The following is a 21897-nucleotide window of genomic DNA, read 5'->3' as shown; positions in this document are numbered from 1 at the left end:
CTGGGGTAGGTTTGGACTAGGACCCTGGTCGGTTGGACTGACCTTGATTGCAGGTTTTCCCAGTGTATCCTGGGAAGCATCTGCATTTGTTTGGTCCCACACACTCTCCGAACTTGCAGCCAGGTTCACATGTAGCTGTGGAAAGAAAAGGAACTTTGACGATAAAGGAACAGTAGTTAGCACGGCGAAGTGCGCGCATGCCAAACGCAGCCACCTTCTGTCTGGCAGAGAATGCCATGGGGACGTTCAGAGGGCGATAGGCTTTCTCTGGTCTGTTTTCACCTTTAGTATACTGGGAAGTGTTCTCCTTGTGAGCTAGATTACCCCTTACCATCCCTTTACCCCAACAAGTGCAAGTTTATTGTCACTTTACTTAGTACTGCCACACCTCCAGGGACACTCACAGAAAAGTCTAGCCTTCCAGACCACAATCAGCACTCTGGCATGTAAACACAAGAGATTTAAGAAAAGAAGGATAATGAGTCAGCCAGAAAAGAGTCGTGGGGCAGATGCCAAGGTCCCTTCCCTTCTTTTTGTTGCATGCTTCTTTCTTCTCTCCCATATTTTCTCTCCTACTTTCCATTTGAATGATCAAAATTGTTTTAATACTATGCATTATCAGTAAAAAGAACAAATACAGACTGACCAGGCAGTGGTGCAGTGGATGCACTGTCGGACTGGGACACAGAGGACCCAGGTTTGAAACCCTGAGGTTGCTGCCTTGAGTGCGGGGCCGCTGGCTTGAGTGTGGGATCATAGACATGACCCCATGGTCACTGGGTTGGAACCCAAGGTCACTGGCTTGAGAAAGGGGTCACTAGCTCAGCTGTAGTCCCCCAGTCAAGGCACATATGAGAAAGCAATCAATGAACAGCTAAGGTGCCGCAACGAAGAATTGATGCTTCTCATCTCTCTCCCTTCCTGTCTTTGTGTTCCTATCTGTCTCTCTCTCTCTGTCTTTCTCTCTGTCTCTGTCACAATAATAAAAAAAGAACAACTCACAGATTGGAGGCAGGGAGGATGGGAAACTCCAGCCCTAAAGATGGGAACAAACATGCCTTGCACAAAAGACATCAAGTAATCTTTATTGCCTCTTGCATAAGGTACGGGTATCATAACCATAATCCGGCCTCCATCTCCTTTTGCAGCCTTAGCTTACTCTGTTCCCTACGTATAGACAAGATTGTGGTCAAACTACGTTGCCTGCATGCCTGCCCCTTGTTTCTGCCTCTTCCTATCTGTTGTTACCCACCTGGCGTGCCCCTCCCCGACCCTCAGTGGCTAATATCCTCCCAACCCTTCAAGGACCACCTGGCACCACCCGGCCTTCGCGTGGCTTTTGCAGATCTCCCCAGTCACACGCGAACTTCCGCTCAAGTCTGAGAGCACCACAGAAGTTGGGTGGGCTTCCCCCATGAAATCGATCAGTCTTCATCTTATTAAATAATTAGGCATATATTTGGCTTCTATCTACTACCAGATGCTAAATACCTTCAAACCAGGGACTTAAACATTCATCTTTGTTTCTACGGCTGCATTTAATGGTGTTGTGAACATGGTAGATACCCAAATAGTTCTGAATAGTAAATAAAATAATAGTAAGAGATAAAATTTGGAACGTTTAACAGGAAAACATTTTATGGTTCTGAAAAAATCATAAATGAGGAGGTAGGGGAAAAATGCTTCTCAGCAAAATCCTTCCACTTTTGGAAACAAAAGATAGACTTTGATTTCCAGTATCTGTTTTGTTCTGGATATGTACTTGGGGTACAGCTTTAAGTTTAGATGTAAACAAAATAAAGTCTTGTCCGTTTAAGACCTGAAGACCTCTGATTGTTCCCTGGAAAGTTTCTCTCAATGGGGTCCAGAGAGGAAAGCCCAGGATAAATGCCAGATAGAACACAGAGGCAATGGTGAATAACACTCTTGCTGCCACAGGTCAAGGCTCCAGAAAGATATTTCAATTTACAGTAACTTTGGATCTGTGGCTCAAGTAGCCAATCCACAGCAAAATTCATCTCGTGTCTAAAATGGTCTGAGATTCATGCAGCCATTAGAGAAAGTAAAGCTGTCCTGTTCAGTTCTCCCCGGAACTCTGCCATCTGTAGCTTTTCATTAGTCATTTGCTCATGGACAGCGTCGGCCACTGACATACATGTGAAGGTCAATCATGAGGCATTGAGCAGATCCTGCCCGGGAGCAGATTGAGGCAAGGCAGCGGCCAAGATCTCGGGAGCTCTGGCTTCGAGGCAGAGCCTTGCGAGGAATCAAGAGTGAAGAGACGGGTGGGGGTGGAGGCCGGGGCAGATCGCCCCACAGGCTCTGCGTTCCCGTCTCATTACTACGCAGCCCCCACTCTGGCCTGAAATCAGAGACCTGGCGATCAGGGACAACCACTCATTATGTGGTGTTCCAAGGAACATATGACTTTACTATCAAGTAGGACTATGCAAATTGAATAAAATACAATACAGATTTTATGTATAAAAATCATGGCACTGGTATTAACCTGAACATCTGATTGGGGACAAGGGGTTCCAACAACCTCTTCAGCTAGCCAAACTTGCATAGTGAACATTTTTCTTGGACTGTCTGCAGTTGCTCTTCTAACATCTTGCTTTATATTCTTTCATGCCTATAGTATTGTATCGTCCACAAAAGCATTGAGAATGTGATTGGCCATGTATACCGTGGCCAAACTGCTCTGATCTAGTTACAGAATAACCCATCCAGAAAGTCAAAGCTCACCCTCATTTATTCACCAGAGACACGCAAGTTTTATGGCAGTAAGTGCTGAGGTTCGTGTGACTGTGAGAGAGATTCCAAATCATGTGACTCACGTGGTGTTGCCCCTTTCCACCTGGCTGACTTCAAATAAAAATGTGTTATGTTGTGTCTGGAAAAAGAATAAACCGACACTTAATTCCCCCATCACCTGGTGCTCTAATAGACAGAAGTCTGCGAGGAGAGTCATTGGCCCTTTCCGGAACCAAGGGTGATTTATGAGATATTTTCTATGCAAGCCAGGTAATGAGCATACTCATTAATGCTTACACTCCTTACCCTCTGAAGTAGGTATTTCTCTCTCCGTGTTGCAGGGGACAGAACGGAGCCTGGGTGACCTTACCCACTTTGCCCAAGGCCAGCCACACCATTCTGGTTCTAAAGGCAATGACCTTCAGAATGATACTATCAGTGTGAGGACCCACCCTTTTAAGTCATAAAGTCCCGGGGGGTGTCTAACTTTCTTTATTTGGATAAGCAATGATGATCTTTAAATATTTTTTCAAGTTATCTTCACACTCTCATTATCTTGTCACAAGGAAACTGTGATAATGGCAGGTTTTGAATTATATTGAGCATGTAGAAGTGATGTCAATGTGTTTCAATGTTCCGTGGATTTTGGTTATTAGCAAGTTCTGTTCTCACTTCTCCAGATATTTTTGAACCAGAGAGCGAGGAGCAGGTTGGGGTAGGGACAGACCAGCAAAAAGGCAAAAAGAAGGCAGCATTGGTATTCTTAAAAATGGCAAAATCTTCATGCTTTATAGTTTGTAATCTAGTACAATTCACATCAACACCCAAAGTGCATGGGCCTGCAGGGGTGAATTTGTCCATTTAACAGATAAAACACTGAGGTTCAGGCATGTGCCACCTAGGGACACAGGGACAGTGAGACCAGCCTCCTGCCATGAAGGAGTGCATCCCAGCTCAGCTAGAGGAATGAATGCGGATTTGATTCCTCAGCAATGAGAGTGTTGGTTATTATAAAAAGTCACATAAAAATAAAACACCACACACACACAAAAAAATCCCAGTTCTCCCCAACCTTCTTAAAATTCCCAGAGGCCTTTTCTCAGAGTTCTAGTTCCTAACGCACAATCTGAGAAGCAGTGGCCAAAGAAAACTATGGTTCTTTTTTTTTTTTTTTTTCAGAGACAGAGAGAGAGTCAGAGAGAGGGATAGATAGGGACAGACAGACAGGAATGGAGAGCAATGAGAAGCATCAATCATCAGTTTTTTTGTTGCGACACCTTAGTTGTTCATTGATTGCTTTCTCATATGTGCCTTGACCGCGGGCCTTCAGTTGACCGAGTAACTCCTTGCTCAAGCCAGCGACCTTGGGTCCAAGCTGGTGAGCTTTTTTCTCAAGCCAGATGAGCTTGTGCTCAAGCTGGCGACCTCAGGGTCTTGAACCTGGGTCCTCCGCATCCCAGTCTGAGGCTCTATCCACTGCTACACTGCCTGGTCAGGCGAAAACTACGGTTCTTTAGTATGAAATTTGTACAAAGAATCAGAAAAATACTTAAAATTTTTGCATATATGCCAGTATTCCTTGAAACTATCTAGAAACCAGTACAATGGGCTTTCAAAATGTGAGTAACAAAATTATAAAGTAAATGGCTTACTTCATGTTTGTGACTAAAGCCTACTGGTTACATGATCCATAATTAAAAAGTGTATATCATTAGAAATCAATTGCAAATATATATAATTGGAAGGAGGTATTTATTCACCTATTTTTGCCCAACTTGGTCTCTCCAGATTAAAACAGTAACAACCAACCCAGCCATGCTAAGATAGCAACAGAAGTAAGTGACAAGGCAGGTCTCCTAAAACAGATCATGTCTAGGGTGATGGCGTCAGCCACATTTTGAAAGGGAAGAGATCTCACAGGAACCCAGAACTTGGGTGTTGGTAGTTGGTTATCTGTGTCCCTCCTCGGGAACCCACAGTTTATGGTGTCACAGATTAAAAACCTAAACGCCCTGACATACTACTTGAGCACAGGATGACCTAAGTTTTCACAAAGTTACCTTCACAGACTCCCTTGCTGCTCCTTCTCCAGCCATAGCAACAGGCAAGCTTGGCTCCATAGCGACAGACTCCAGGCTGGAGTGCTGCTGCAGACAACCCGTGATCCTCCGGACTGTGGACAAAGAGCCACATGTTAGTACCGAGAAAACAGAAAGGGCAACAGAGACCCCTCCCTGCTACTCAATGAGCAGCAGAGATGTCAGGTACCTGGTTAATTTCAATACCCCCCCAGTGCTAAATTCCACTTTGGAAACCTGAATTTTGGGGGGCCAGTCTGCTACCATCCCTCGCCAGCCTTCCTCAATAATTAGCGTTGCTCATTTCCTTCTTTCCCAGGATTAAAAGAATTGGGTTTCATAATCTATAAAACTAGGGCACACAAAAGTGGCCAAAAGTTTATGTTCCCAAACCTCACAGAACGCCAATTTTCCAGCCTGCTCCGCATAGACACAGCGGCTCCCGGGTCTGTGGTTCTGTGCAGAGTGTGGTAATGTGATTCCGCAGCCCTGTGGCTCTGTCCCAGACAAGAACACTGCGCTTTTACCCCATTGGCCACCTGGGAACCACTGAATAAACTGGAAGGTCCACACACTATCGTTGGGTAAGAGTTGGAAGGACTCGTGAGACCCCTTGGCCAAACCATGCTGTGTTAGATAAAGAAGCTCCAGGCAATGGAGAAGGGGCCCCTCCAGCAGAGCGGCGTCAGGGATAACAGCCCTGGCGCCTCCTCCTTCCTCAGAGCCTCCTGGAAACACAGTTTGCTAAACTCTTTAACTGTACAGCAGGGGCGGGCAGACATTTTCCATAAAGGGTCAGATGGTGAATATTTTATACTTTGTGGGTTACACCATCTCTGTCCAATTGCAAAAGTAGCTGCAGGCAACCATACACAAGTGCAGTGGCTGTGCTCAGTCAAGCTTTACTTATGGACACTGGAATTCGAACTTAATATACTTTCACGTGTCATGAATAGTATTCTTCTTTTGATTCACCTTTAAGCATTTTAAAAAGTAGAAACCATTTCTAGATCACGGGCCACGTAAAAACAGATGCTTATCTGGCCTTGGCCGGCAGACTGTAGTTCGCTGACCCCTGATCAAATGAGCCCTGCTATCAAGTGCCCCTAAGTATTCTGGGCCATGGACGGAGCTCGCTGCGTGTTTACCTGCTCACTGGTCTAGTATGGGGACAGGGTTGCTACCAGATCCTGGAAGGAAAGACTTGAGTTGTATATTTTATGGAGGGTTGGAGTTGTTTTCTACACGCATATTAAATACACTGTAAAATGCTTCCTGGGCTATTTAACAGACAAGGAACGCACGTTTTACTGTGTGCTTTCTGCTACAGCATCGGATTTTATGCAAGTTAATACCACCTGGGTCAAGGTTAGGAAGTTGAACAGCCTTGCTGTTTTCCCTCATGCTGTGCCACCCACCAACTGGCTTTTCAGTCGAGAGCTACAAAGATATGGTCATTGACAACACTAAGTTCAAGGATGATTTTACTCTTTACTTTTTCTTGAAGGAACCATTTTTTCATCTTCTAATGGAATTAAGTTTGGAGACTTATAAGTCATTTGCTCAACCTCTGAATGGGGTTTCTCAACCTCTTCAACCTCACCATGACCACTATTTTGAGTCAGATGAATCTTTGTTGTTGGAAGCTGCCCTGTGCACTGTACGAGGCTTAGTGGCATCCCTGGTCTCCACCTGTAGACACAAGTAGCATCTACCCCTCCAGTGTGTCAACCAAAAATGTCTTTCAACATTGCCAAATGTCCCCTGGAGTACAAAACTGTGCCCTGTGGTGTACTAGTGCATTTAAATGAAACATTTACAGAGCACTTGGTATATTCCAAACATGGTCTTAGGCACAGGGAGTGATGAAAATGACCTGCTCTTTGCTCTCTTAGGTTCTTAGTCTATTGTAAACGGATGTATTCCAGTAAAAGGCAGCCTGGTAAGCAGTATTACAAAGCTCGCAGAAAGGATTGCAGCTGAGAAATAATACAGCTCTCTGTTGTAGTCTAATCTGGATATTACTAACAATTCTACAAGGGATACCTTGACCCAGTCTGCATGTAACTAACGATGCCCAAAGAAGGAACCACAGACTACTGAACATGAGTGTGCTGAGAAAATAAGAGCTAGTCCAAACACAGTGATGTACTGAATTTCTTTTAGCACTTTAAAAATTGAGATATAATTTACATAACATAGAATGTACCATTTAGAAGTGTATATACTTCACTGGGCTTTAGTATATTTGCTGTGCTATGCAACCATCACCACTATCATTATCTAATTCCAGAACACTTCCATTACTCCAAAAAGGAAACCCAACACCTAATAGTAGTTAGTCTAAATTCTCCCATCCCTCCATCCCCTACAAACCACAAATCTGCTTTTTGCTTCTAGATTTGCCTATGCAGACATTTCCCATACATGCAATCATATACTACATGGTCCTTCTGTGTCTGGCTTCTTCCACTGAGCATGTTTCCAAGGCTCATCCATACTGTGGCATGTGCCATTACTCAGTCCTTTCAATTGCTGAATAGCATTCCATTGTATAGATAAACCACATTTTGTTTAACCATTTATCAGTTGATGGACATTTGGTTGTTTCTACTTTTGGGTTATTATGAATAATGCTGCTATGAGCAATTGTCTACAAGTTTTGTGAGGACATATATTTTTATTTCTCTTGGGTATATACCTAGGAGTGGAATGGCTGGGTCATATAGTGTAGGGGTCCTGAATAGGAACACAGAACAGGAACAGAGTTCAGTGCACTGAGGGAAAAGCCACAGCGGCATCACTGACAGAAAGTACTGAATCTAGTATCGTGCTGAACACAGCACAGTAGGGGGAGAATTAGCCATTCTGGTTAATCAATAGGTGGGGTAGGTATCTCAAAGGTGAGCTACTTCCCTTACCCTTTTGTCTGCTCTAAAGAAGTTCCCCTTCCTGCCTGACCAGGCAGTGGCGCAGTGGATAGAGCGTCGGTCTGGGATGAGGAGGACCCAGGTTCGAGACCCCGAGGTCGCCAGCTTGAGCGTGGGCTCATCTGGTTTGAGCAAAAGCTCACCAGCTTGGACCTAAGGTCGCTGCTTGAGCACGGGTTACTCGGTCTGCTGAAGGCCCGCAGTCAACGCACATATAAGAGGGCAATCAGTGAACAACTAAGGTGTCACAACGAAAAACTGATGATTGATGCTTCTCATCTCTCTCCATTCCTGTCCATCTGTCCCTATCTATCTCTCTCTCTGACTCTCTCTCTGTCTCTGTTAAAAAAAAAAGAAGTTCCCCTTCCTGACTTCTTCATTCCTTTTTTTTTTTTTTTTTTTTTTTACAGAGTCAGAGAGTGAGTCAGAGAGAGAGATAGATAGGGACAGACAGACAGGAATGGAGAGAGATGAGAAGCATCAATCATTAGTTTTTCATTGCGCGTTGCAACACCTTAGTTGTTCATTGATTGCTTTCTCATATGTGCCTTGACCGCGGGCCTTCAGCAGACCGAGTAGCCCCTTGTTGGAGCCAGCGACCTTAGGTCCAAGCTGGTGAGCTTTTGCTCAAACCAGATGAGCCCGCGCTCAAGCTGGCGACCTCGAGGTCTCAAACCTGGGTCCTCCTCATCCCAGTCCGATGCTCTATCCACTGCGCCACCGCCTGGTCAGGCGACTTCTTCATTCTTGTTTCTGCTTTTTGACTTCCTTATTCTGTCCCTGCTTCTATTTGTGTGTATCAATAAATACCCATTAGGACTGGGGGTCGGGGCCATCTCATGAAACCTGAACATAGGACTGTGAGATAGTCTCCTCTAGGTACCTTGGTGCACTCCGTGTCATCTCCAAGTAGTCATGGTCTCTGTGACAATAGGGTAACTCTATGTTTAACTTTTTGAGGAACTGCCTGTTTTCCAAGATGGCTGCATCATTTTTCATTCTCCCCAGAGATGTAGGAGGGTTAGAATTTTCTCCAGTTCTCACTGGCATTGCTAATGCCCATTTTTAAATTGCAGCCATTCTAGTGGGTGAGAAGTGGTGTCTCGTTGCGGTTTGATGTGCATTTATTTCCCTGATGGCTAATAACGTTGAGCACCTTTCATGTGTTTATTGGCCATTTGTGCACCTTGTTGGAAGAAAAGTCTTTTCAGGTCCTTTGCTCATTGTTTTCATTGGACTATTTGTCATGATGTCCTTAAGACTGGAATGCAAAGACTGGTCAGTAAAAACAACTATTCCCATACCTTAGTGAATAAGGTAATGTAACTTTGTCTCATCCTGTGAAAACCTCTTCTATCTAGATCCTCAGAGAGTCCGTTTCTTGACCATACATGCCTGTAAGAAACAGTGACCAAGTGCCTACATCTCTTCCTTTAACAACGTGGTGCTGATGTTTGGGGAGCCGAGTGGCAGGAGAAATTAACTGTACCTGGGAAAGAGGGGGTAGGTGCCATACGAGGTGGGTTTTAAAAGAAAACATGATAGACAGGATAGCTACATAGGAGACCTTCTGCCTATGGGATTTTAATTGCATATTTTATAAGGAATGTGGGGTTCACTTAATTAGATTTCAACCTATCAACAAAATCTTAGAGATGACCTGCCAATTCTTGACTGCAGGTTTGCAAGAAATACGCTCTGCAATTCCAAAAGGAAGGGCTTTACTTATTTCCTGATGCCAAAAAGCCCAGCTTAATCCTCAACGGGGCAGTGATATGTATCGAGCACTGTGCTAGGTATAGGTTTGTGAAGATGAACATGGCAGACAGAACCCCTTGGTAATGAGCTTTTAGGCAAGCAGGTGAGGGTAAGAGAGGCACTGAACATATTCAGTCAGCTGTGGAACCTTAAAGAGACATAATCTGTTCAAAGGGATCCAGATGTTCTCTCTGAGGGTGCAACCTCTGAATGAGACTAGATGACAAGGGGTCAGACACATGCACTGAGGGAAAGAACGTTACAGGCAGAGGTCAGAGAATGAGTGTGGGCTAAGAGGTAAGAGGAAGAAATAGAAGACCAGAGGATTGAAGAAAGGGAGGGAGATAAGCCTCAAGAGGTGGGCAGAGGCTACACCACTGAGGGTCTTATGAGTCAAACTAAGACTGTGGGGCCTCATATCCTAATGGCAGCAGGACAGCACTGAAGGGTTTTAGGTAGGGAGGTCATTTGAAAAGATTTTTCTTTAGAAAAAAATGTTATTATGGCAGAAATCTGGAAAATAGACTGGAGGGAGGTCGAATGGAAGCAGGGATACCAGTTGGCTCAGAAGAAAGGTTCTAGTGGCTTGGACTTCAGCAGCAGTAATGGAGGTTGGGACAAGTGGATGGAATCAAGTGGGAACCAGAGGACTTGGTAGTAGATTAGTTATTCATTCACTATTTGTCTGTTTGTTTGTTGAGTACCTACAATGTTTCAGGCACTGGGTTAGTCTCCAGAGATTCAGCAGCAACCAAGAAGGACATAAGATCTCTGCCTTCATGGAGATAATATTCTGGCCAGTTGAATGGGGAGTGTGAGAGGGATGCTTTAGTGGGTAGAGGGCAGTGTTGTGTTTCTGGAATGAGGGCTATGGATGGAGGAACTTGTTAGGGAATAGAGTAAATGATGGGTTCTCTTTGGGATGCGCTGATTTTGAGGGCTCATTGGAGCAGAAAAGTTGGGGCCTCTCCTAGGTCAATGGTCAATTATGCCCCCAGCTGTTGGCTGCCAGTTTCCACGTGACTTGATTTTTAAAATATAAGTAGGAATCAATTTTTACTACAAGGGAAGGGGTGATTGTCATAGATTTGCACATTAAGGAAAGTGACCTTAGCATCCAGGGCCAACCTATCATTTTACACATGAATAAACTAGGGCCAAGAAAGACTGGGTGACATTTCATTGGTCTTGGAAGTCACAGGAGAATTCACTTCACCAAACTATTAAAGGGGAGCAGAATTTGCCGTCCCAAAATACTCCTCTTCGGGCTGGTTATTTTTAAGTAACAGCAGACACAAAAGGAAATTGAAAAACCCAATAGAAATTACCCCCTTGTAAGAGTTATATTTTTAATTTTTAAAATTTATTTTATTTTTTTACAGAGACAGAGAGTGAGTCAGAGAGGGGTATAGATAGGGACAGACAGACAGGAACGGAGAGAGATGAGAAGCATCAATCATTAGTTTTTCATTGCGCGTTGCAACACCTTAGTTGTTCATTAATTGCTTTCTCATATGTGCCTTGACTGCAGGCCTTCAGTAGACCGAGTAACCCCTTGCTCGAGCCAGCGACCTTGGGTTCAAGCTGGTGGGCTTTTTTTGCTCAAACCAGATGAGCCCGCGCTCAAGCTGGTGACCTCGGGGTCTCGAACCTGGGTCCTCTGCATCCCAGTTCGACGCTCTATCCACTGTGCCACTGTGTGGTCAGGCAAGAGTTATATTTTTAAGGGAAATCTCCATTTGACTCTAAATCTCTAGAAACAGTATCCATGGAGAAGTCAAAGGCTTAAATTTGTATAGCCACCCTACCCTTGTTTATTGTGCTGTCCCTAATAACCTGCCGTAACTGGTCTCACCCCCCCCCAAAGAACTTCTTTTGTCTTTAAATGGGGATAATATTGGCCTGACCTGTAGTGGCACAGTGGATAAAGTGACGACCTGGAAGTGCTGAGGTCGCCGGTTCGAAACCCTGGGCCTGCCTGGTCAAGGTACATATGGGAATTGATGCTTCTAGTTCCTCCCCCCTTCTCTCTCTGTCTCTCTCTCCCTCTCTCTCTCCTCTATAAAAATGCATAAATAAAATAAAATAAATGGGGATAATATTTAAAGTGCTGTCTTGTGCCATTTCTGGAAGTTACTCAGTTTTCCTGGGTTTCTCCCATGTACCTAGGAGCTATCCGCATTATTATACTTCTGTTTATTTTTCTGCTGTTAATCTGTCTTTTGTTATGGAGGCAGGTGTCTTCACCAAGAACCTAGAAGGGTCTAAGGAAAATTATTTTTCCTCCTCTATACTATTCATCCATCCATCTAGCCATTTACTCACCCAAAATTTATTATGTAACTACATGTCAGGCATTGTAGTAGGCACTGGGGATCTAGAGGTATATAAGAACAGCCCCTTGCCACAAAGAATTTGTAGTCTAGGGACAAAGATGGGCAAGTAACAGATTAATTATACTCCAACATGATGAGTCCTACCAAAAGGTGAGTTCGCAGGAGCTAGGGGAAGATACAGGAGTTGTTAGGTTGAGGTGGGTGGGTGAGGGGGACATAGAAGGGATGTGGTAAAATGGATGTAATCAAGAAGGGCTACAAGGGTTATCAAGGAGACAGTAAGATCATCCCTCAAAGGATTTATGGCTTAGAACTGGCAGACGACCAGTTTGGTCCAACATGGTGACTAATTTCACCTTATGGTGACCCCAGTCTCATTAAATGCTTAGCATATAAATGACACACATTGAGCAGCCATGACCAGAAACAGAAAACCCATATAAGGACACAACATGGTCCCCAAGGGTCTTCTCAGGAATTTCCACCACTTTCCCCTGGAAAGATCCTGAATACTCCTCCTCCCCCTTACCGAATGTCCCACCCATCAATTAAATGAACTTCAACTAAAAAAGAGTAAAACCCACCAGGGAGGGGTACAGTCTCTGTCTCACTGCTTCACTAATGGACTCTCTTTCACTTTAAACTCTACGCTGGCTTGTGTTTGAACTCTTTCTTGTGCAAATTCAAGAACTACAGTGGGTCACAGACCATCCCTAGGGGGACCCCCAGACCCCTGTAACACCCTCATCAAGGGGTTTTCTGGAGGAAATGGAGCCGGATATGAATTCTGGTAACTGGTGGAACTTGCCCAGGTGCAGGGGAGGGTCTGTTTAGTGGAGAAGGTGTTCCAGGCAGAGAACACAGCCTGTGTCAAGGATGCAGCCACAAAGAACATGAGTTGGTGGCTTATAGACTTGAGCACAGAAAGCAGTGTGTTTGGACTAGGGGAGCGAAAAGGGAAGCAGAGAGAATGAACAGTAGTATGGAGAAGGAGCAGGAAGATTGCCAGGGACCAGAAAGAAAAGACATGTGTCATGTGAAATGTTTTATCCATCCTGAAAGCTCCGGAGAGTTATGGAAGGATTCCAAGTGGTGGGAAATATCAAAGATTTGACAAAATACAAACCAGCCTCCATAGAACTGTGGTGAACCTGATAAGCTCTAACAAAATTACTAAAACTGTTAGATGTGAAATCACACAAAAACAAACTGAAATTTGTTGAAATCAGGTATTTCTCAAAAAGTCTAATTAGAAACTTTTGTGAAAGAACCCAGGCTCCCCAACACCGGTGGCCAAACTCATTTCATTTGTATTGGGCAAGTCAATTACTTTCGATCATGCAGAATGTGGCCTGGGGTTAGCTAACAGGAGAGAGTTACCAGAAGATGAAATTCATATATGCTGTTTGCACGATACCACAACTCTCCAGAGACATCCTCTTTCTCCAGTTTTATTGCTTTCACATGCTTGCCTGTAGGTGAAAAGGTGAAACTTAAGAAATCTGAGGTGTATTACTTTCTCCCAAGTCATTGTTTTTGACGTGGTACAAAGTATCACTTGTAAAACTTTCCCAAATGTTAATGAGTAACAGTTGGGTCATCAAAAACTTGTTAATACAAATTTTTTATTCACTGTAAGAAATGCCTTCTCCAGTCACAAATGCATCTTAGAATTCAAGCTCGGTTAGAACAGAAATTTGTCATTAAATCTAGCCTTAGTCTCATTTTAGTTTAAAAAATGAAAATAATAGTTAAGAATTAACTCGTGATTAGAAACAATAAAATGGATTCTGATGTTTAGGCAACTATACAAATCAGAAAACACTGGTTCAGCTTCCAGCTGCTCTGTGGATGCAGCGACATGCTCTGTGCATATTTTCTAAAGACGACCAAGCAGCTTGAAACAACATGAAGGAAAAACCGTCAGAGAATCATGTGCGCCCATAAATGAGCAGCATGCTTTTTAATGAATGGGCGTGCCAGCCATATATTCTCCCAGTTTTGAGAGAGAGCTTCAAAGGGACAGCTAAAAATGGGATTTTACTGATTGGTCATCACATTCTGCATCTGGTCATGAAAATGGAAAGTTAGTTTAAAGGGGGGAAATCACTACTGGACAGAATTGCTAATAATTTCTTGCTGATTTATAGACGCCAGAAGAAATTGATTTATTACACTGAAATCGAGCTCTGCATTCTCTGCTTGCCAGTTTTTACTAAATGCACATGTGCAGCTATTTTAAATTGTGAATAAAAAGAAAATTAATGATAAATGTTTCTGTTTTAATTGAAACAATATTATTGAGGGGAAGAAAGGAATCCAGCATCAGCAAGGACGACATTGACAATACTGCTTTCTAAAATCTTTTTAAAACTGCTAAAAACAGCCCTAACTTTTAGTTTCTACATAGTTCTCACGTGCCCTTCCATGTTAATGTTGCCAAATGATTCAAATTACTTTCCCATCAGCCTCTCCTTCTCAAATACCAGGCCCACTTATGAACTTACCCATCGCTAAGTCAATTATTATTTTTCTTTAATATCTGGTTGTGAGTATTCTGGATAAGGGCCATAAACTGGTAGGTTAAACTATACGAAACTGCCATTTTTAAAGTTAAAAGTGGCCAAAGAGTTTTAATTTCATATGTTGCAACTGAATGGCCACAGAAGAGAAGGTTAAGTGCTTATCAAAGTGTATCTGTGTCTCCAAAGCTACGCTGTGCTTCCCAGCCAGCTGCCAGTGAGCTGGGGCCGCAGGACTGGTTTTGGCCAATGGAATGTGGGAGATCACTGCCACGCCTGCTCACAACACCCACAAGTGACCCCTGAGGTGCTCCTCTTCCATCAACCCATTGACTAAAGACTCTGCCAAACTGGAGGAAGATGGTGCCTCTCAAGATGGATGGAGCGTGGCCCCGTATAAAGGCATGCAGTTGTCTTTCAAACATGCCTTGGACTTTGGGGCAAAGAAATAAACTTTTACAGTATTCAGCCATTGAGATTTTGAAAGTATCTGACGCAGTGTTAGCCTATCATGACCAATGCAGCAGTAGTATTTCAAGAACCATTTCTTTTTTTAAAGTCCAGTGCACGATTTTGTCCTTATATGTGAATCCTTTCATACAAAAAATACTTACAAAGCTATCTACATCAATTGCATTTAGGTCCTTATTTAGTGAAGCATATATTTTTTAAAAAATGTATAAAATTAGACCCATGCATTCTGGAGTGATCAAGGATACATGGTTACAGCTTAGTATCAATCATCGAAATTTATCAGCTATCTGAGTATAATGAGCTTTTATGCATTTGGCTGGTTTGACCCAACCCCATGGAACCTGACAAATCTGAGATCATAAAGAAAAAAGGAGTCTCTGAACCCAGAAAAAGAATCCTTGATCTTAGACAAAAATGATCCCAACATCCTCTGTCCTCTGCCACCTTGGGAGGTCTGGCTGGGCCAGCTTCCCTCCCCCTCCCCCTCCCCGTCCCCCTCCCCCTCCCCCTCCCCCTCCCCCTCCCCCTCCCCCTCCTCCTCCCCCTCCCCTCTCCCTCCCCCTCCTCCTTCCTCTTTCTTCTCAAACAATAGCCAGCGCAGGGAACCTGGTCCTGAGGCAGGGAAGATTGATGTGGGTGAGCATGTCTCTGTGGAGAGGAGGCCCTGAGTTGCGGAACTCCGAGCTAAAACACTGAGCCACCAGAGCATCCTGAATGCATTATACAGCCTGCTGTCTCCTCCATTGATCAAATGAATCAGAAAATCGCCGTCTCCACAGCTGAAGTTAATTTAAAAACATTCCAGGGATTGTGTAAGTAGTGTAGTATTTCTTCATGGGATTCCTCGTTTTCTGCAAAAATATACTGTGCCAGAATTCCCTGTATGCTTGCTTATAGTTCCAGGAAACTTCATGATATTCTTCCAGACAAATGGAGAAGTTAGAACTTCTTTTACTGATGTTTAGATCTGTTTAAATATTGCCAAACAAATGAAACAATTGTTCTTTTCTAAACAGGAATAACAAAGTCTAACCGTGATGGGTTTTTTATTTTTGTTTTTGATTTCTGTTGTGTTTTCTTCATCGTTCCCAGCATGGCAAGTCTGTTATACCTACAGAGCTAAGATTAATTCTAGGCTTCAATCCATCTTCGTTCTACAAAGTCCAAGTCCAACAGGCCCAGGGATACCTTAAAGCCTCTCACCTTCCTGAATGTATAGGCTATCAAGCTGCCCAGTCCCAGCGTGCATCTTCAAGTCCCCAGAACATGAGTGGTAGGGCAAAACTCGGAACTTTCCATTGCTTCCTCTATTTCTCTCACTTATCTTCCAAGCTCAGGAGGTTGGCAGAAATCGGGGAAGAGGAGTGTGCTAGTTTAGACTCCCCCCAGCAGCAGACCATGAGACAAGGATTTGAACGCAAGTGGTTTATTGAGGAGGTGAAGGGCAGATGGATATGGGAGTGAGGAATTGAGACAAGGAAGGGAAGGTGGTCAAAAAAGCCAGTGTTAGCATGACAGCTACATTTATTTTCCACCACATTCATTCATTCATAGTGAACATGGGGGACAACGACATAAAATGGAGTTGGAGAAATAGGCAGAGGCTGGATGGGGGGGGGGGCGTTCCACACCGTTGTAAATAGAACGGATTGTATTCCTAATCCAGTGTAGTCACTGAAAGGCTTTAAGGAGAGGGCTGCCATGATCTGATTTGAATTGTAATTAAGAGCAACACTTCGGGCTGCAGACTGGGGAAGGCAAAAGCAGAAGCAAATGGAAGTTACTGCGGGCCGAGGTGAGACCATGGCAATGTGGCTGGGGGCGGAGGCGGAGGCGGAGGCGGAGGCGGAGGGACTTCAGGCACGGTGGGTAACAGGGCTGAGCACCAGACCAATACAAGTGGGGATGCCCAGGTTTGGGGCTTAAATGGGTTTGGATGCTTTTGTTCTGGGATAGGGAGAAAGGGTGAGGCAGGGGTCAGCGAGTTCTGAAGAGCTCATCAAAATTCTGTTTTTAGCCTGCCCTGTGGTGGCACAGTGGATAAATCTTCGGCCTGGAGTGCCAAGGTTGCTGGTTTGAAACCCTGGGCTTCCCTGGTCAAGGCACATACAGCAAGCAATCAATGAACAACTAGCATGAAGCAACTATGAGTTGTTACTTCCCATTCCATGCTCCCCTTTCTCTCCTGTCTCTGTAAAATCAATAAAGTATTTTTTTAAAAATTCTGTTTTAGATGTCCTAAGCTCAGTGAGAGCCTGCGGTTCGAGATTCCTATTTTGCATAATCTGCATATAGATATAGTATTAGAGGCACTGGACTGAAGAGGGTGCAGATAGGGAGAAAGTAGGTCACACTGATCTCTGGAAATGGAGGCTGGTAGGAGAGGTTGAGAAGGTGTAACCAGTGTGAGAAGAGGAAAACCAGCATGTGTGGTGTGTTAGTTTTAAAATATGGCCATAAATTCTTTGATATTCCTCCTTTCACAAATAAAGCTTAATCCCTTCCCCTTATGTGGAGTGTACTTAGGGACGGGCTTCAGATAAAGGAAACCCGGTGAGAATGATGGAGAGTAATTTCTGAGATTACAACATAGAAAGTATTGTAACTTCCTTCTTATTCTCTTTCTTGGAATTCTTGCTATGAAGGGACTCACCTGCCATGTCGTGAGGACACTCAAGCAGCTCTATGGAGAGGTCCACAAGACGAGGACCTGAGGCCTCCTCCCCATTGTCATGTGAGTGTGCCATCTTGGAAGCAGATCCTCCAGTGGGAGTCAAGCCTTCAGATGCCTGCAGCATTGGCTAACAACTTGACTGCCACCTAGTGAAAATCCACAAGCCCCATCCAGCTAAACTGATCCTAAATTCCTGCCTCACAGAAACTGCAAGATAATACATATTGTTTTAAGCCATTAAGTTTTTAGGTATTTTGTTGAATAGCAATAGATAACTAATACATATGGTGCCCAGAAATCAAGCAAAGAGAATACTTAAAGAGCAAGGTGATGATCTTTCTAAAGGTGTTTGCAGCTTTGGTACTTTGATTTTTACTTATTATTATTATTTTTCAAGTGAGAGGAGGGGAAACAGAAAGATAGACTCCTGCATGCACCCCACCGGGATTCATCTAGCAATCCCCAGTCTGGGGCCAATGCCGATGTCCCAACTAATCGAGCCACTGGCTGTGAAGGAGAAGAAGGAGAGAAGCTGGAGAGAAGCAGATGGTCGCTTCTCATGTGTGCCCTGACTGGGGATTGAACCTGGGATGTCCATACACCGGGTCAATGCTCTATTCACTGATCCAGCTGCCCAGAGCCAATACTTTGATTTTTAATTTTGCATTCATATTAACCAAAGCTGAGAGTCCATGAATTATAGGTACACTGTCATTATACACATTAGGAAAGAAAAAATGTTAACATGGCTCATTACCTTAATGATAATTCTGTGCAATTGTGTGATAATTATGAATATGAATTGGTCATGATCTTTACAGAACACAGAGCCTGCATGCCCTGCTTGGCTCTTACTGCTCTGAGAGCAAAGTCCAAATTCCTCGGCACGACATACGGGGCTCCACACAGCCTGGTCCCAGATTGCCTTCTCTGCTGCTTGGCAGCCAGTGAGCTCATGGCCCCAGATGCTGGCCAGGTCACTCTGCATTTTGGGCCAAAGCCTACTATTTGTATTCCTTTTGCAGGTATGTATCTATCCTGACAGACATCCATTCATTCTCATGCAATACCTGCTACAAATTAGGCAGTGGAATACCTGCCTTCTTCCCCTTGTTGTTGTTTTTTTTTTAATAATTTTATTTTTTTAATGGGGCGACATCAATAAATCAGGATACATATATATATTCAAAGATAACAAGTCCAGGTTATCTTGTCGTTCAATTATGTTGCATACCCATCACCCAAAGTCAGATTGTCCTCTGTCACCTTCTATCTAGTTTTCTTTGTGCCCCTCCCCCTCCCCCTTTCCCTTTCCCTCTCCCCCCTCCCCCCGTAACCACCACACTCTTATCAATGTCTCTTAGTTTCACTTTTATGTCCCACCTACGTATGGAATAATGCAGTTCCCGGTTTTTTCTGATTTCCTTATTTTGTATTATGTGGATTCATATTCTGATGCTCATGCCCTACTACCTCCCAGAATTCCTCAGCAGGATTCAATCATAGTGGTAACTTACTTATATAACATTTCTTTCCTTTCTCTGTCCCACTTCCCAGCTTCCCTATTAGAACTACCTGGGGCTACCTCCCAAATAAGCCATGTACACTCAAACCCTGGCCTGAGTCTGCTTCTGAGATAACGTAAACTTAAAGGTGGTGGTGTTAGGGGGGTGGAGCAGCAGGAACTCCCACTTATTCTACACATGTTCTTTGATTGTGCTGGGTAGAGTCACGCTAACAGGATCACTGGTGATAATGTGTGTGAAAGCACTTTGTAAAAATGTCAGCGTTTATGTATTCAATTTGGAAGGGGGATACATTTGGAATAGAGGCGTACCTCAGAGCGATTATGGGTTCAATTCCAGACCACCACAATAAAGTGAATATCACAATAAAATGAGTCATACAATTTTTTGGTTTCTTAGTGCATATAAAAGTTATGTTTACACTATACTGTAGTCTATTAAGTATGCAATAGCCTTATGTCTAAAATAACAATGTACATATCTTAATTAAAAATATTTTATTGCTAAAAAAATGCTAACCATCACCTGACTCTTCAGTGAGCTGTAACCTTTTGCTGGTGGAGGTCTTGCCCGCATGTCAATGAAAACTCAGTATGTGCAAAGCACAATAAAGTGAAACACAATAAAATGAGATATGCCTATACTAGAATGTCCTTGCTCTTAGAGCAGAAGACCAAATCAAATGCAGTTTTGGGGAAATCATCTCACTTCAAGTTTCTCCTTCCCATTGTCTGTCAAATAGACACAACACCTATTTCTTAGGGATGATGAGAGAATTGAGTGAAATCATAGTGAAAAATGTTGACACATAGTAGGATCTCAACAATATCTGCTGAATGCCAATCTGACTTATGAAGACTAGATAATATACTTATTCTCATTTTATGTTTACCCATACTGTGGTTTATACACATAAATCACATATAAATAGGACCTGAATGCCTTCTAAGCCAATGAAACAATTTAAATAAAGTTGCTCAGAAATAACTTCTATATTGTAATTGGACATTTCATGGTCACTATTTCCTATAAACACTCAGCTTTTTAGTTTTGTGTATATTCCCACAAATTTTGGTTTTAAGAAGAAATAACCCTGACAGGTGGCGCAGTGGACTGAGCATTGTCCTGGAGTGCTGAGGTGCCTAGTTCAATCCCAGGGTCACTAGCTCAGTCTCAGGGTGGTGGGCTCAACCCTGAGGTCACTGGTTCAAGCCCTCATTAGGGCACATATGAGAAGCAATCAATGAGGTGCACAACCAAGTGGAACAATGACTTGATACTTCTCTCTTTCTTTCTTACTCTCTCTCTCCCACTTTCCCTCTCTCCTCTCCTTTTCCTCTCTCACAAAAAAAAAAGAATAAAGAAATAAATGACATGCCAACCATTCACAAATCACTAAAACCATGTTTAAAAATAAGATCTATTCTATAAATCTAAAACAACAAACTCACGGCTCAAGCTTCCTGTGGAATGTTAAATAATGCCCCCCCCCCCAAAAAAAAAAGATGTCTACCTCCTACTCTCTGGAACCTGAGTGTAACTTTACAGTTACAAAGTTCCTTACAAAAGGAACTTTGCAGATGTGATCAAATTAAGGATTTTGAGATGAGGAGATCATCCTGGATTATCTGGTGGGGAGTGGGGGTGTGCCTGTTATAATCACATGGGTTCTTCTCCAAGGGAGAAAGAGGACTAAGAGTCAGAGGAAAGGCAAGGTGATGAAGGAAAAAGAGATTAGAGTGATGTGGTCATAAGCCAAGGATTGTTGGAAACCTCTAAAAACTGTAGGACACAAGGAACTTGTTTTTCCCTGAAGACCCCAGAAGGAACGAGCCCGCCAACACCTTAATTTTAGCCCCATAACACTCATTTTGGACTTCTGACCTCCAGAACTATCAGATAACAAATCTGTGTTATTTTAAGCTACTAAGTTTGTGGTCAACTCTTACAATGGCGTTTACTTACTGGGCCTCTGAGAAGAATCAATTCTCCATGCAGGGTGTGGTTTGCAGAAAGGAAACCATGAGTGCAGACCCTCTGCACGAACACAGCAATTCTTTCATCTCTCACATTACTTGCACTTTAATTCAATAGAGAAAAAAATGTATAGCAGAAATATATTTTAAGTAGGGAGCTGCTCCAAACTTGAGTCTTAAGCATATCAAAATTAATAACATATCTATCTTATGTCACCAAGGCAAGAAGATGCCAGACTTAGGGCTTAGAGTTCAGATCAACAAATGTTCTAGTCTGACACTGTCCAGTAGAAACAGTCACATGATAGCATTTAAAATTTTCTAGTAGCCACATTTCAAAAAATATAAAAGGGATGAAATCAATTTTAATAACATATTTTACCTAATATCTACATTATCATTTCAATGTGCAATGGATATAAAATGATTAGTGAACCAGAGAACTGTGGGACAGAATGGGATTATGGGTGAAGCAGGGAACTATGTGAGAAATGGTACCATGGGAGAAGCAGAGAACTATGGGGAGAGAATGGGATTATGACAATGGAGAATTACGGGAGAGAAAGGGATTATGAGAATGGAGAATTATGGGTGAGAGTGGGATTCTGGGAGAAGCAAGAAACTGGGAGAGAAGGGAGTTGTGGGAGAAACATGAAACTATAAAGTGGGATTATAAAAGAAGCAAAGAACTATGGGTAAGAATAGGATTATGGCAGAGACTGGAGAATTGTGGGAGAAGGGAATTGTGAGAGAAAATGGGATTATGGGAGAAGCAGAAAACTATGGTAGAGAATGGTCTTATGGGAAAAGCAGGGAATTATATAAGAATAGGAGTATGGTAGAGGCAGAGAACTATGGGAGGGGAT

The 21897-nt window shown here is 43.2% G+C and overlaps 1 protein-coding gene across 2 annotated transcripts in view; it reads right to left on the bottom strand.

Moving 5' to 3' along the window:
• EGFL6 (EGF like domain multiple 6) overlaps positions 1-21897 on the bottom strand; it is a 55609-nt gene that overhangs the window by 30781 nt on the left and 2931 nt on the right. For both annotated transcript variants that reach the window (XM_066356549.1, XM_066356550.1), the window contains exons 2-3: positions 4818-4930; positions 43-135 (exon numbers count right to left, since the gene is read on the bottom strand). In XM_066356549.1, coding sequence (XP_066212646.1) covers positions 43-135; positions 4818-4930 — 206 coding nt within the window. The remainder of the gene's footprint in view (positions 1-42; positions 136-4817; positions 4931-21897) is intronic.

This window comes from Saccopteryx leptura, chromosome X (assembly GCF_036850995.1).
Source record: "Saccopteryx leptura isolate mSacLep1 chromosome X, mSacLep1_pri_phased_curated, whole genome shotgun sequence".
NCBI classification, from domain to species: Eukaryota; Metazoa; Chordata; class Mammalia; order Chiroptera; family Emballonuridae; genus Saccopteryx; species Saccopteryx leptura.
The sequence above is the reverse complement of the archived record's forward strand: the minus strand, read 5'-3'. Positions and strand labels throughout refer to the sequence as shown.